Source organism: Caretta caretta, chromosome 9, assembly GCF_965140235.1.
Source record: "Caretta caretta isolate rCarCar2 chromosome 9, rCarCar1.hap1, whole genome shotgun sequence".
Lineage (NCBI taxonomy): Eukaryota > Metazoa > Chordata > Testudines > Cheloniidae > Caretta > Caretta caretta.
The window spans coordinates 91,853,944-91,871,145 of record NC_134214.1 but is presented as its reverse complement, the minus strand read 5'-3'; the positions used below and the strand labels follow the sequence as shown (position 1 = coordinate 91,871,145).

The window sequence follows — 17,202 nt, the reverse complement described above, 5'->3', positions numbered from 1 at the left end:
TACCCCAGCGCAAGTCATTGGGTTCAATACAGGAGTAACTGGGTGAATTTCTCTGTTCACACAGGAGGTCAATCTGCATGATCTAATAGTCCCTTCTGGCCTTAACATGAAAATAAGAAATTACCCAGACTGTTGCTCCGTACATGAATCAAGGGTGAACTGAGCCTTTTTGGATGATTTAAAGATGGGGTAGTGTAACTATATATTTTCATTCATGCAAATCTCTGAATTTCCATAATGCACTTGTGTCATAAATATAAAGGGAAGGGTAAACACCTTTAAAATCCCTCCTGGCCAGAGGAAAAACCCTTTCACCTGTAAAGGGTTAAGAAGCTAGGATAACCTTGCTGGCACCTGACCAAAATGACCAATGAGGAGACAAGATACTTTCAAAAGCTGGGGGGAGGGAGAAACAAAGCCGCTCTCTCTGTCAGTGTGATGCTTTTGCTGGGGACAGAACAGATTCTTTTTACTTTATTAAAATTCTTCTTTTAGGAACCTGAATGCTTTTTCATTGTACTTAAGATCCAAGGGTTTGGGTCTGTGTTCACCTATGCAAATTGGTGAGGATTTTTTATCAAACCTTCCCCAGGAAAGGGGGTGTAAGGTAAGGGAGGATTTTGGGGGGAAAGACGTTTCCAAAGGGGCTCTTTCCCAGTAATATACCGGTTAGACGTTTGGTGGTGGCAGCAATAAAGTCCAAGGGCAAAAGGTAAAATAGTTTGTACCTTGGGGAAGTTTTAATCTAAGCTGGTAAAAGTAAGCTTAGGAGGTTTTCATGCAGGTCCCTACATCTGTACCCTAGAGTTCAGAGTGGGGAAGGAACCTTGACAACCTGAGATGATGAGCCGAAGTGTTGGTGACCCATGGAAAAAACCCGTCTTTCCAGCTTTATGGGATGCAATGTGAGACACATTGGAAATCTTGTGAGCAGACTTGTCCTCGCAGTATTTCCTAGCCCAGCAGTGCAGACTCGAAGGGGTAGGATTTGGAAAAGCACTTTAAATTTGGTCGTTTTAGCCAAAATGAAGTAATGAATCTTTTGAGTATACCCATTGCAAATAATTGGACTAGATGCTCAGCTCTGATTTGTAGTTATGCTGAATTATAGCAGTCGAGGATCTGGTTCAAATCTTGTTTAAGAGCAACAGAATTAAACAGACCTGAACTAAGAATAAGTCTAAAATCCGAGAGCAAACCATGAATTTAGTAGTGTAACAGATTCACACCCCCCCCCCCCCCAGCAGCTAAGCAGTGTAATACACAGGATATAAGAGGTAAACTTTAATCAGACCCAAGTGCTTGGTAGAAATTAATAGGCTTCCACAGTATACAGTGAGAGCTTTTATTACTCCCTAGAAATATATACTCCTTACCATTACATTTAATATTAAATAACAGGCTGGCAGCCGGTCAGTGTCTGATATATTGGAGAGAACAGTTAAGGATGACAACAGTCACCATGGAAAAAGTGACACCATGTATGGCCATCCCAGAAGCCCAGGTAGAAATTCAGACTTAGCACTGCAGGCTTTCTGATGGTGTAGTACAACTTCATTCCAGAAGCAGCGCACTCAGTTAGAGGGGGACCAAACCTGCATTCATTTGGTGCAGGAAGCAGCATTGATAGTTCCATCTTTAAGGAATGGTCATTAAAGTGAGGAAAAAGCTCTGAAGCAGCAGGTATCTCAAAGCATACCCATAGAAGAACACCTATTGACTCCAGCCATTCAATGACTTTTGAATTATTCCAACATATCTCAAAGGCCCTTCACTGCGGGAAAGGAAAACTTTGAATTAACCTGGAGTATCAGCATTAAACTTTCTTATTTGGAAGGACCTTCACTGTGTCCTTGAATTCAGATAGTTCCATTTCCTTTAATCTTACCTCCCACAGATGCATAGACCATTATGAGATTTTTTCTTTACTGTCCGTTCATTATCTCTGTATCATTTTACACTGCACAGCCAGAATTCTGGAACATTTGGCAGGTCATTTACATTTCCTGTTCAGCAACAAGAAACTACACTTTATCCTAACCTAAATCCTGATGTAACAATAACCTCAGAGAATTGATTTTTTTTTATTGACTACTTAAATGTGCAGCTATAGTACTGAACAAGCATTTGTGGAATATGGAATTAGCTTGCCTTACATAGGCTTTTCACTTGCTTCTATTTAATTTGCTCAGTGTCGTCCACCCGCACCATGTACGTTATAGCAGTGTTCTTAAAACGCTATATTTGTATGTGATAATGGAATTGATCCTAGTCCCATTATCGAAGGACTGTTCCTAAAACCCCCTTACTCAAGGGGGTTCAAATGAATCGTTAGCTCCGCCGAGGCTATAGCTACCTTGTGGAGCCTATGTCGACATAGCTATGCTGGCAGAGCCCCCTATGGTAGATGCAGTGTGTACTGATAGTTTTTCTACCGGTGTAGGAGCACAACCTCCCTGAACAACATTGTGCCCACAGAAGCACTCTTCTGGGGATTTTGTGGTTATAGCTCTGTCACTGAGGGAGTGTGTGGGTTTTTTTGTTTTTTGGTTTTTTTTTTTCAAACCCTGGCCAACATACCTATAACAATAGAAGTTTTCAGTGTAGACCAGGCCTGATGTAATGATGCAAGGCCTACACACTACAGTTAGGGTTGCCACTTTTTGAATGGCACAAAACTGAACACACCTGCCCTGCCCCACTCGCTCCATCCCCTCCTCCCTCTGTTGCTTGCTCTCCCCCGCCCTCACTCATTTTCACCAGGCTGGGGAAAGGGGTTGGGGTTAGGGTTCGGGGGCAGGGGGGAGGATGAGGACTCCGGCTGGGGGTGCAGGCTCTGGGTTGGGGCTGGGGATGTGGGGTTTGGGGTGCAGGAGGGGCTGCAGGCTCCCGCTGGGAGTGAGGGCTCTGGGGTGGGGCCGAGGATGAGGGGTTTTGGGTGTTCAGGCTGGTGCGGGCCACAAATGAGGAGTTCAGGGTGTGGTAGAGGGCTCCATACTGAGGCAGGGGGTTCAGGTGTGGAGGAGGAGGTGAGGACTCTGTCTAGGTGCAGGATCTGGGGTGGGATGAGAGGATTGGGGTGTGGGAGGGGGTGCAGGGTCCAGGCAGTGCTTACCACAGCTACTAGGGAGTGGCCACCAGGTCCCTGCAGTGCAGCCCCTAGGCGCATGGGTGGCCAGGGAGGCTCCATGCACTGTCTCGCAGCCACAGGTGCTGCCTCCGCAGCTCCCATTGGCTGCAGTTCCTGGCCAATGGGACCTGTGGATCCAGCACTGGGGCTCTGGCCGCCCATGCTCTTAAGGGCCACAAGGACGAGGTGGCCACTTCTGGGATCTGCGCAGAGCTAGGGCAGGCAGTGAGACTGCGTTGGCCCTGGGTCCCCATGACACCACCATCCGGACTTTTAGCGGCCCGGTGGGTGTTGCCGACTGGAGCCTCCAGAGTCCCTTTTCGACCAGGCATTCCAGTCGAAAACCGACCGCCTGGCAACCCTAACTACAGTAAGGGCTTGCAGCGTGAGGCCCAAATAATACTAGAGTATTTCCATTACTAACCCAATACATCATAGCTGACAGTTACTACCACAGAGCATTAGTGCTGTGTGCTGTCTGTAGAATATGAAAGAGGAGCGCTAATGTAGCTTTCTGGAAGCTATTTGTATGAATTTTCCTTTACTTTAGAGAACTGATCTGTTGTGTCAGTAGAATGGAGGTCAGTGACATATAAGTGAACATGCATCAAAAGGCTAGTTAAAAACATTGAGGGAGGGGGAATATCAAAGCTAATGAAGAGATTGTTGTCATGTGCTGAACAAAGCTTTTATGACCTTATAGTTTGCTTGGGGGCAAACATTTAATTTGTTTCCTTTTTGCAGCTTACACAAGCTTTGATAGGTTAAAAACCTTGCGTTAGGTTATAATAAGCCTCCTTCATAGTGATGGCCAGTGAAATTGTTTGCCAAGCCTTAGATTTGCCTCTTTCTGTTGGTCTTTTAGCCTTACTTCTTATTTATATTTCTTCCAAAACGTGTTTCTATTTTTCTGTACAATCTGAGAGCGGAAGCTTATTGTTTAAAATGCTTTTGATTATGTGACAGTAGTCGAGATTGTCAAATCAATCACCCCCAGAAACCTTTAGCTTTGTCATTGTGTGTCTTGGTGTGTTTTTACCAGCATAGACTTTTGTGCCTGCTGGGACATATCTTTAGTTGTTCTGGTTATGATAAAAAATGAAATAAACAAATGAATTTGATCTCGAGCTAACAAGTTGCCAGTAATTTATCGGTGTTTTGCTTTTATCATGGAAGTTAAATAAAAGAAAAACACATCAAATAGGACGCTTCAAAGTTTGCTGCCAGGTTTGTGTGTGGAAAGAATAGAATTGTTGGTAGATAACACCACCATTTCTTTCAAGCTGCAAATAATAGGCATTTTAATATGGCTAAATGTATACATTTAAGGACAAAGAATGTAGGTCATACTTACAGGATAGGGGACTCAATCTTGGGAAGCAGTGACTCTGCAAAAGATTTGGGGTTGCGGTGGATAATGAGCTAAACATGAGCTCCCAGTGTGATGTTTTGGCCCAAAGAGCTAATGTAATCCTGGGACTCATAAATGGGAATCTGGACAAGGAACAGAGAGGTTATTTTACCCCTGTAGTTCATACTGGTGCAACTGCTGCAGGAATACTGTGTCCAGTTCTGGTGCCCAGAATTCAAGAAAGATGTTGATAAATTGGAGGGAGTTCAAAGAAGAGGCACAAAAAATTAGATTAGAAAACATGCCTTATAGCTATAGACCCAAGGAGTTCAGTCTATTTAGCTTAAGAAAGAGAAGGTTAAGGATGACTTGATTACAGTCTGTACATACATGGGGAACAAATATCTAATAAGGGGCCCTTCAATCTAGCAGGAAAAGGTATAACACGACCCAATGGCTGGAAGTTGTAGCTAGATAAGTTCGGATTTGAAATAAGACGCAAATTTACTGGTGAGAGTTATTAACCATTGGAACAATTTAGCATGGGTCGTGGTGGATTCTCCATCAAGTTACAATTTTTAAATCGGGACTGGATGTTTTTCTAAAAGATCTGCTCTAGGAATTATTTTGGGGAAGTTCTATGGCCTGTCAGGTCAGACTGATCACAACGATCCCTTCTGGCCTTGGTATCTAATCTATCTATCTATCCTAACTTTTTTTATCCTCAGTCTAACATAATTTTCTAATATTTCAATTTCCTTGATGAAGGAATGTGGAGGCTGTGTGTGTGTGTGTGAGCAGAGCTTTGTATGGACAAAAAAGGACAAGGTAATTACTTGCCTTTCATCTGACTTGTTCAGGTGTATCGAACAGAGACAGTTTAGAGAATGTCAGTTCCTCCTAAGTGGGTGGATGTGAGGTTTTTTTTTTCCATCCAGCATTTAAATCAGGGATTCCTATGATGCAGCCAGAGGGCCAAATGTGGATCCATGGCCCAGGACTATTGCCTCTGTAATTGTAAGGAAAAGAGAGAGCTCCATAATTAGAACTCAAACATCAAGTATTTTCTATTAATCCATCAAGGCAAACCGTGAAAATACAATGCTTATTTGTATTTTGATGGTCATTTATTCTCTGATGAAAATGATGCACATTTGTATGGAAGTTGAGTGCAGCTTTAGGAATGCAGACAGAGATTGCCAAAGAAGACTTTCAAATATTGGGCCCCTGGATCGAAACTGCAACTTTAAAAGAACTGAAGTGTGGCTTGTATTATACCGTCCCCATATTAACCCTAATTTAATAGCTGTTTGGATTTCTGGCATAAAGAGAAGCAATAACTTCTGTTTATATTAGATGACAGTCAAAACCAATTGTGATGGGGCAAGGCCAGATGGCTATAGAAAAGTAGTGGGAGATAGATACATTAGCTCCAGGCTAAACAAATCCCTGGTACCAGGATAAGTTAAATGCAGCTGCTCCAGGTCAATTAAGACACCTGGGGCCAATTAAGAACTTTCCAGAAGGCAGGGAGAAGGCTAGGTTGATTGGGACACCTGAAGCCAATCAGGGACTGGCTGAAACTAGTTAAAAGCCTCCCAGTTAGTCAGGTGGGGGTGGATGTTAGGAGCTGTGGGAGGAAGTTGTGCTGTTGGAGAGACTGAGTAGTACACACCTTATCAGGCACAGGGAAGGAGGCCCTGAGGTAAGGGTGAAGTGGAGCTTGAGGAAGTGGGGGCTGCTGTGGAGAAGTAGCCCAGGGAATTGTATGTGTCATGTTTCTAAAAGGTCACCTACCATAGCTGATACTATTAGGGTCCCTGGGCTGGAGCCCGGAGTAGAGGGCGGGCCTGGGCTCCCCCCTTTGTACCCCCCCCCAATTAATCAGTGAGACTGGGAGACAACAAAGACTGTGCAAGGGAGGATAGATTCTCCTCACCTCCCTCTCTGGCTTATGGTGAAAATGGCTCAGTAGACTGTGACCCTTGTCTCTAGAGAGAGAAGGGTTACATGGAGGGTCACAGTGAGCCTCTGAGGCTAGCAAAATCCGCCAGGGACCCACGGAGACAAGGACAGATATATAAAAAGGAAGTTCCTGCTAGGAAGATATAAATGTATTATTTGCAGGCAGGATTCTTAAAGGGGGAAAATTGTAAAAGGATTCTATTGTGACAACTGTGTGATCACTCTAGGTTACCTTTAATATTAAATGGAGCTTTATAAATTAGAAGTCTGTACAGACTGGCAGCCCCATCTTACATACCTGTACTTTCCTGAGCAGCCTCAGAGAGCTAGATTCTGATCTCATTTACTATAAGGTAAGGAAGAAATCAGCATCCTGCCCATTGACTTCAGTGAGTGCCTGACCACACGAACAGTGCCTTTGATGTTAAGGAGACTGCTTGTGCAAATAAACACGACTCATGTGAGTAAGGATTTTCAGGCTGAGGCCCCATCCTGCTAAGGCCCCTTCTTCTTGCAGGAGAAGTTCTTATTCATGCGAGCAATCCTGTTGGACTCAGTAGGACTGCTTGCATAAGTGTTGTAGGGCTCTTTGTGTTTGACATTTTAAGGCCCAGATCCTCAGCTGGTGTAAACTGATGTCGCTGTGTTGATGCAAATGGAGTAATGGCCATTTCCACCAGCTGAGGTTCTACCTTTTGATTCTGCAAAATTACACTCGCATCATGAGTGCTCCTTTAGAAATTAGGGTGGAAGGCTTAACTTCACTGGGGCTACTTGGTTGAGTAAGGGTTTCTCAGTATACAGGGGATATCTTTATCATTTTAAACCTTATTTCTAATAAAGCCCTCTCTCCTTCTCCCAACCCAGGTGCTCATAGTGACACACAAAGAAACCACTATCCGAATAACAAACATTCTTGTATGTTCCAATACACAACACAATCAAATAACTCACCCCTTCCCCTTTCTGGGAACTTCATGTCTTCATCTAATTTTGTCTCTAATTTGATTCCCCTTTTACTCAACCACCCCAATTTTGTGAGCAGATTTGAGCAAAATTCAGAGCCTGGTGCCACCACTTCTCCAGGGGTCTGCAAAATGATTTGGTGCCTGATTCAAAGCCCATTGATGTCAATGGAAGTCTTTTTCTCTTGACTTTTGGTGGGTTTGCGGTCAAGCCTGTTGACATGCCAGCTCAGGTAGGGGATATCTAGACAGAGGGTTATCCCAACTGCCATGGAAGACTGTACTAGCTCAGCCATGAATTCTTTGTCAGGATCACTGGTAGTATGACTTGTCTCTCCCTGGCTTCTAATATCTCTGTTACTTCTATGTATACTTAAGTGATGCTAAAGGTCTGAAACGGGTGTGAAATACCCATTGTGCAGTGAAGCTGATGCTTTGGAAGAGAACCCCTGTAATTTTACAGTTCATTTTGGTTTAATGTGTTTTCGCTGTTTCCTATTCTCAGGTTTCAGAGTAGCAGCCGTGTTAGTCTGTATTCGCAAAAAGAAAAGGAATACTTGTGGCACCTTAGAGACTAACCAATTTATTTGAGCATAAGCTTTCGTGAGCTACAGGAGCTGTAGCTCACGAAAGCTTATGCTCAAATAAATTGGTTAGTCTCTAAGGTGCGACTTGTTTCTATTCTCATAACTTTTAAAATGAAAAATGGCTTTTCAATGAATACAAATATTTTGTTTCCTTGGAATTTTATTTTTTTACTAAATAGCAAAAGTAGAATTTCTCAGAGGTTTTTTTATAACAAATTTTAGTGAGAAACTTTATTTAAACTTTTATTTCTTGGGAAACGTCAACAATAATTTTGAAAAGCTTCTTGCAAAAAGTTTGGCATTTATGACGGACTCTGCTCATTTTTTGTCTTCATTGGATTATTTCTTCCCTTTGTTGCTTCTACACCTTGCAGATTTTCCCTAAACTTTGTAGCACATGATAAAGTGTGAATCCCACCTCTTCCTCCTCCTCCCCCCCAATGTGACATTTCATCCTCTTGTCCCCCTGCTGAACTCAGCCTGCACCTGGTCACGTTCTTGACTAAGCACGGCTTTGTGATCTGCCCAGTCTGACACTGGAGGTGCTTCTGTTTTGAAAGGAAGAAGACAACTGGTGTTGGAGTCTCAGGAATTGTCTACACCCGAAAGGTAATTCAGATTTAAAGTACAATAACTATTCCAGAAAAATTCCATGTGTAGACAAACCCAAAGGGGTTAGTCTCCAAAAGCCGCTCTTTTTTTGGAGCTCTTGTCCCTATCTTCAGTCCTGCCCACCTTCCTTCCTTCCTCACCACTGCTGCTTTTTTCTTTTCAGATCTTTTCCAGACACCTGTATATTTACTTTGTGGTTCATGCTTCTATTGGCAAGGCAGTAGGCAGACCCTTCATACATTGGGCAGGTGCTATCAGTTGCTGACTAGCTTCCTCTCTCTGCTGCATTATAGTGGCTGTTCTGCAGGACAGGTTATACAGCTCTCTTCCTTTATTCCTTCATAGAACGCATAGATGGCAATGTCTGCAAGACAAAGAATTAATTGGAACCAGAGTATTTTCAGAAGAAAGGGGGATAACATTTCAGTCAGGAGGAAGGTACAACCCAGACTGTGGCAGAGAGAAGCTTTAGTAAAATAGTCCAATTGAACCTCAAGAGTTCTGAGCTGGCAAACAAACTATGTGAAGACGGCACAAAGGGTTCATCTCAATTCACTTGTATCTTACCATATATAATGCTGTGTAACAGGCCTATAGACTGTAGGTCACATCCCCTTCTAGTTTCTAGTTCACATGAGCTGGTGGTCTTCTATGGCTGCTAGCTCAAGCAGTAGACGTCTGTTCAGGTGGTCCTGGCTTCAAACATTGCTGATGTGCCATAGTGGAGGTTCTTGCAACTGCAATCCAGGATCATAAGAAAATACTGTATCTAAGCAATTGTGGGATTCCACCCAGAATAAGCATAAAAATGGGAAAGATTCTTAACCAAGCAAGATCCCTTCTTAAGAGGAAAATTCAATCCATAAGCAAGTGTAGGTTTCACCTTGTCACTTAAAACCACCATGCAGGCAAACCAACATGCATTCACTTTTTTTTTATTTCTAAGATCAGATTCTTGTGAGTGTTCACATTTCCCATTGCAGCTGCAAGAGATTCACAGAAGACTGGGATGGGGATTGGCCCAGCATTAACCTTAGCATTTAATATCTTCCCAAGTTCTCTGCTGTCAGGGCTGTATGTTACACCTTTGAGGTTAGAATCAGAGAGCCCTTGTATGGGCTTAGAAACCTTTCTCTGGGGAGGAAAATAGAGGGAGCTTGAAGATTTCCCTGTAACTCAGAAAAGTGAGGTCTCGTGATGAACCCGTTATCATACGGAGGGTTCAGAATGAATGGCGAATAACAATGTTTTGTAAGGCTAATTAGTTCTCCTTTCAGTGTAAATCCAATGTAGCTCCGCTAACTTCAGTGGTGTTACTCTGGATTTACACTGGTGTAGCTGAGAGATTGGCCTGTCCATGTTAATTATTCTTTGCATAACAGTAGCTCTGAGGGACATGGCCCCACTGTGCTAGGTGCTGTATGAACAAAATATTAATGTTCGTATGAGAATTTTGATGGGAAAATCCTCAGGATCAGAAGCGTCTCTTTCTCACTATTGAATGTAAAGAGAGGAGTTTAATGATCTATGATTATTACTTTTTTTTTTATTCACGGCTGCTCTGTTGAAGACACCCAGTACGTGCATGCAGTGCTAACTCAGTTGTGTCTGTTACAACCCTAAAGAATTCTTCCTGGTGAACTTTCTCCAAGCTACTGTACTGGCCCCAAACCTTGGGTCCCACATGCTCCTGGTTTGCTAGGGCTGGGCAGATTTTAGTTTCTGGCTCTGGGCCAGTAGGCACGCTCCAGGTACAGACCGCATGTCTGATACCCCTCTTGGTAGTGGGGACCCCACAGTACAAGCACCAGCTCTCCCAAGCCTCTGCAGTAGCTGTTGAACTCTCCTAGAGTTTCACTGAAACTGTGGACCCTCTGGTGTAGTTTCTCCCTTTGGGGACTGTGTGGCAGTGAAAGCAAAGGACACACAGACTCTGCACAGGAATTTGTAAACACACACACACACATTTTACTCTTAGACAGCACAAGGGCTATACAGAGCCACAAAAAACAACAAAACCTGCCTGCAATCCCTGTCTGTTTCATCACTAATCCAGGAGCCCTTTGGCATGTGGTCAATGTCTTTTCCAAGTGGTCCAGTATTCCTCCTTGTCGCCTCTGGTCCTGGCGTGCTCCCCACCCTCTATGCTGGAGTGACTCCTTTTCGTAATGTTGCAATCCCCTTTGTCAGGTGATCACCCCTATCGGCATCAAGTGATCTGTTGCTTGGTTAAAAGCCCACCTGGGAAAAGTAGTTTTTTTGTTTTATTTTTTGTAGTAGTTAAGTAGCTAGCTTATGTGCTTAAGGGGTTTCTATTTGAATGGAAGAACATCCAGGTTAATGAGCCTTGATCGCTTTCCTTTGTTAGCCTTCCGCTGGCTGCAGAAACTTCTCCTGACACCACCTGAGGTTTTCAGCTCAAGATGGGGAGGCTACAGGGCCAAGGTGAAGGCCCAGAACCATTTTACAATCAAACTGGCATTCACAAAACAAACTGGAGTTCGTATTTTTGCTATAGATGTATATAAACCTATGCTAACCTGTCACCATCTCTCTTCTCCCTTTTTTGTAGGTAACCTCTTTGTCGTCAGTCTATCTGTAGCGGACCTAGTAGTAGCGGTGTACCCTTATCCTCTCATCTTGAGTGCCATTTTCCATAATGGATGGACACTGGGAAACATGCACTGCCAAATCAGTGGGTTCCTCATGGGCTTGAGTGTCATTGGGTCCATTTTTAACATTACAGCCATAGCAATCAACAGATACTGCTACATCTGCCACGGCCTGTGGTACGATAAACTCTTCAACCTGAAGAACACCTGCTGCTGTCTTTGCCTGACCTGGATACTGACCGTGGTGGCAGTTGTGCCAAACTTTTTTGTTGGATCCCTGCGATATGATCCCCGGATTTATTCCTGCACCTTTGCCCAGACTGTAAGTACATCATACACCATAACAGTGGTGGTGGTTCATTTTATAGTCCCCCTGTCTATAGTGTCATTCTGTTACCTACGGATTTGGATTTTGGTGATTCAAGTCAAGCAGCGGGTAAGACAAGAATCCAGGCAGAAGCTAAGAGCGGCTGATGTTCGGAATTTTTTGACCATGTTTGTGGTTTTTGTCCTCTTTGCCGTGTGCTGGGGGCCGTTAAACTTCATTGGTCTTGCTGTCTCTATTAATCCTTCGGAAGTAGTGCCAAAAATTCCAGAATGGCTCTTTGTCCTGAGCTACTTCATGGCCTATTTTAACAGCTGTCTCAATGCTATGATATACGGGCTTCTCAATCAGAATTTCCGAAAGGAGTACAAAAGAATACTACTGACTCTATGGGCTCCGAGGTTGCTGTTCATCGACGTGTCGAAAGGTGGGACGGAGGGACTGAAAAGCAAGCCCTCCCCAGCTGTAACAAACAACAACCACCAAGCCGAAATACACTTATGAAATCAGAGCAATGCTGTGTATTCTGGGGTACAGTTGTGTATATAGAATGCAAAAGCTTTTCTACCTGTACATTTAAAAGCTGATATCACGGGGCCCAATACCGCCAGGATTTACTCATCCGAGAACTGGGTCTGTTCCTACACATGGTGTCTGAGTGCCTTACTCACTCACGGAAGTACAGCTTTGAGTAAGGATTTCCAGGATGGAACCCACAGGCTTTATTTTTTCTATGCCATTTTTCACCACGTGCCTAGGTGACTTTGATGCACTTGCCACACTGCTTCTCACAGATGGTTAGTACCTAAGCATTCAAAGCGCATGTAGATGCAGTTGTAGTTGAAACTATAAGACCTGGCAAAATTAGCCCTCTATTTTGAATATTTTTTCTAATTCCATCCTTTTAGCATTAAGTAATGCTGAACCAAACGTACAAGATCTGAGCTATAAACTGCATGACTAACTTTGTACCTTTTTTAGATTAGTAGGATTAGTCAGTGGTCACATAATATGGGCATGATGGCTTCCACTGTCTCTTTAGGGTTTAGTAACTAGCCAGCATGAGATGCAAGGCAAGGCAAAAGCACTGTTTTTGATTGAATCTATACAGATGTTGAGTACACTTGCACTTCCTTTTCCAGGCCGTGAATAAGAATACAACAAGCGACCTAATCTAATTGCAGAAAGAGGTTCCGAGCCTAATTCTAATTTTAGGCAATATTCAGTAACGGCCTGCATTCATTCCAAACATCTCTCAGAAGTCCCTGTCATGTGAATGTAATGAACTGTAGCAGAATCCCATCCTTTTAATTCAGATGCCAACTTTTAATAAATAAATAGAAAGGAGAATTCAGTGAAAATAATATTTGCACTTGCAGACAAAGGCAGAAAGAAAAGGGAACGTTCATCCCAAATATGTCTCATTGCGTGTGCCCATTACATGAATGCAATGAAAAAGGCAAGTGGAGAGTTTTTTCCTTCTTTTTACTCTTGCACAGAGTCACAATATATAAATGGGGATGTGGAAGCTAAGTAAAAATATTTACACGCCCCGAAAAAGAGCGGGAACATACTCATTTAAAGCCCGAGCTCTGCCCCTTTGTGGTTGCTGTCAATGCACTGCAGTATCGTGTAGGTCCGTGTTACAGGCGAAATATATGCACAGTGGGCAGAGTTGAGGCTTCTTTAATTGGTGGAGGGCTTTGTCTGTAAATGTGAATTTTTTTTTTATTTTTTTTTACCCTTAGACCAAATTGAGTTCCTTCTTGAGAGGTCTTTTAAAAAAACTGGTAGCAGAACAAAAAGTGAACTACTCCTGCTCTCAAGCAGTCCCATTAAATCAATGGGGAAAAACTCTGCTGTCAGTTATAGGGTGTGCTTCAGTTCATACCAGTAGAATTAGGCTGGCTTTACATGGGTGTAACAGCGACACTGAGCCTGCTCCTGTTGACGTCAATGGGAGCTACGCTGTTGATATTGATGGGGGCAGTATCTGTCCCTTATGGCAGTTTAGCCCAATGAGACTAGTCACATAAATAGAGAGAGAAGGATGTGACCTGGTCTCTTGTCAAAGAAAGGACCCAATTCTGCATTAGTGAAATATATATTTTTTGCCATTCATGTCAGTGGGAGCAGGATTTGGCCCACAGGTCTGATCCTCTGAGGCACAAAGGCCAAGATTTTTCAAAGATTTAGGCACCTAATGGAGACGGGTGCCTAGTGGGATTTTCAAAAGCACTTAAGCAGGTTAAGCACTTCATTCCCATTGACGTTAATGGGAGTAGGGAGCTTAACCTGCTTACGCCCTTCTGAAAATCCCACTAGATGCCCACCTGCGTCTGTAGATACCCTGAATGCTTTCTGAGAGTTGCTGAACATAGCTCCCACTGAATTCTGTCAGGGAGAGGACTTGGGAGAAGTTGTCCGTTGAGGGACGAAGTCCAAAACAATGTACACAACACATCTCCTAAATAAGCAATACGGTGTAAGCAGCTGTTCTGTGGCTTGGCTTATTGCAATACAAATTGTATTTACAGGGGGCTATGACAATGTGGTACTGCACATTTTCAGACTCTGTCTCAGCCACTTCACATGATAATTGTGTTTTAAATACTTGATACAATTATCTCATAATAGGAGCTAAACTGAGTCATGTTTTTAAAAATTGGCCTTTGGCTCTTCAGAGTATGGCCAAATAAGGGTATCTGATGTGGGAATTGGTCCTTTTCGCTTCAAACAATACCCATCTGAATGGATTTATATTGTTCTATGCAAACAAAAAACATTGAGTCAAACTTGGATGCAAAAAGCACCAAGGAATTCGTAACCACAGGGTTGACAGTTCAAGTTGTACTCGCACAGCAAGTTCTGTTGCGCTGTGATTATCGTTTCAACTGGTTTGCAATTAGTTGTTCATTAGAATCACATTTGAAAATAATATCCTTAAAAAGGAGCATATTTCGTTTACTAAGACAAGCGTATGGAATCCTTTAAAATTTGCCAAATGTCTCCAATTCTCTGTGCCCCACTACTGAGATTTGATCTCCTGGATTCTTTCTCTTTGTAACAGAATGTTCAGTGAAGGCCATGTGTTTTGTTTTGTTTTTTTCTAAATCTTGCATTTTGCATTATGTCTTATTCGAAACTCATCAGAAATAACAGCCAGTCAAAGTCAGAATAGAACTTTTTAACGCCAAAGACACTCCCAAGATTTGACTGCTTGGGATATCTGATCTAGTCCTGTAGCAACAGGACTGCGTTATGGAGCCCAAACTGCCTCGGTGGAACAGCACTCCAGGCCTGGGCTGTAGGAATTAGAGGTGGCATACTCCTATGCATCGAGAACAGTTACTGCTGACGTGAACTAGACAATGTGACAGTACAATATTCTTGCTGCAGCCATTGAGCACCCTCAGCTCACAGTGAGGTCACTGAGAGCTGCAGGTACTCAGGGCCGTATGGGGACATGGTAGGTATCTACTGCACTGCAACTGCAGGTCCTTTAATCACCTGGGCAGCACCTGACGAACACAGGGTCTGATCCTGCCCCATAAGAGTGGGATTGGGTCCCTTAAAGGAACTTAGCGTATCCTACAAAATGTAAACGTCACTGTAGTGCAATCATTTCAGAAGCACTTTGCGTGTCTCAGTGTAAGTTAAGGTTGCCTGTAAATGACCACGGTGAGGTAGCAGCCGTGGTTGGGACCTTGAGCCAAGCTGCACTGAAGTTGATGTCTGCAACATAAAGCAGGTTAAAAATGGAGAGTTCAGCTTTGAGGGGAGAACCTGGTGCCATGATGCCGAGGGTGCTTGGAAGTATAGATTGACTCTCATATTAAATTCATTTAAGAGTGCCCCAAGAAGGAGTTCCTTGTTTGAATTTCTGGTTATGGCAGCCTAGAAGAGACTGCTAACTGGGTGCCAGGAGCTTATTTGTTAACATTTGTTTACTGGAGAAAAGGGAAATGGATCTTAAATTGGGGATCCTGAGGAAAAGTCTGTGTTTCCCTATTGGAATCCAAAGTGGGGTTTTGAAAGTGATCCCACAGCTTAAAAGGAGCTGTGTCAACTGTGGATCTGGCCTTGAGCCTTGGAACGTGAAGGTCATATTGGGATCTCCCTTACGCCAGTAATAAACCATTTACTCTGGATTAACCCTGGTGTCCCTGAATACTGAATTTGGGCCATAATTTTAAAATTGCCATAGTAGCCATGAGTGAGAGAATTTATTGCCGTGAAGGGAGATGAATCTCTTGCCATTTGATGATGCCAATGAATGTTTAATCTATTTAAGAAGAATGTAGTTGAGGTATTTATATACAACTCTATACAGTGTTTCCATTTCACCATTTGGCTAAGAATTCTTCACTTTGCTGATCTATTGCTGTTCATTAAGAAAAGTATTTGTTCCCTTTATCTATCAAAACTGTAATATAACATTGGATTGTTTGTTATTTTTTAGCAAATATGTTTTTTGAAATAAATATCTGAAATGACTCCTTGGCTTTTGGTTATGACTAGAAAGCAGATTGATATGAGCAGGTACAACTGGTTAAAAGTGGGAACTGAATTTTTCCAGGACGTACATGAGCCTTGACTGCGAAATTCCAGTCTGGAATTAGAACACCCAAAAATCTGGGGAATGTCTTCAGATCCCTGGTTATGGTCCAAGTCCACCTTCAATACAGGAGGATGTTGGGGAACAGGAATCGTTATGCAATGATGTCTCATTCATAAGTGGGGGGGGGAACTCCCTTGCTCAGAACTACTATTGACTGGGATGGCTCTGGGGCCCTTTGCCATGTGTGTTTGTCATCTAGTTGTGGGATGCCGTCTACATCTCTTTATTACCCATTTCTTGTCCTCTCCTGAGAGATACTCTATAAAATTATCAATATGGCTGCAATGGTGCAGAGGAACTCTTTTATAAAATAGCAGAAGCAGACTATAAATTGTGCTACTGACAGATTTTTTCAGAGTTGGGATTTAGACCAGTGTGTTCTCCATGCAGTAAATGAATATTCACTATCCTTCTGGATGTGAAAACAGGCATTCATACACTAGGTTATTAAATCACTAGTGAGGTCTTACACAGGAGTCCTGTATAGTTAGGCAGGATTATTAAATTATCAGTGTAAACTGATCTTTCTGCCTGTAAGCATGCTGGCATCCCTGACTTCTGTTAAAATCTCTAAAAATAATGCTATTTCTTTTATTGAATTAAAAATTATTTCATGGTTTCTGTATGCATCACTCTGGGATGTATTAGCAGCCGTGTGTGGGCAAGACATGAGAAGTAATTCTTCCACTCTACCCAGCACTGATATGGTCTCAACTAGAGTACTGTGGCCAGTTCTGTACATCACGCTTCAGGGAAAGATGTGCACGAATTGGAGAAAGTCCAGAGGAGAGCAACAAAAATGATTAAAGGTCGAGAAAACATGACCTGCAAGGAAGGATTGGAAAAAAAAATTGGGTTTTGTTTAGTCTGGAGAAGAGAAGACTGAGGGGAGGACATAAGTCTTCAAGTACATAAAAGGTGGGGTGATAAATTGTTCTCATTATCCACTGAGGACAGGACAAGAAATAATGGGCTTAAATTGCAGCAAGGGAGATTTAGGTTAGACATTTGGAAAACCTTCCTAACTGTAAGGG

At 42.9% G+C, this 17,202-nt stretch overlaps 1 protein-coding gene across 1 annotated transcript in view; it reads left to right on the top strand.

Moving 5' to 3' along the window:
• The window catches only part of GPR50 (G protein-coupled receptor 50), a 74,683-nt gene extending 58,639 nt beyond the window's left edge, over positions 1-16,044 (top strand). The window contains exon 2 of the mRNA XM_048865081.2: positions 11,183-16,044. Within this exon, the coding sequence (XP_048721038.2) occupies positions 11,183-12,051 (869 nt within the window). The 3' untranslated portion in view covers positions 12,052-16,044. The remainder of the gene's footprint in view (positions 1-11,182) is intronic.
• Positions 16,045-17,202: the final 1,158 nt, after the last annotated feature.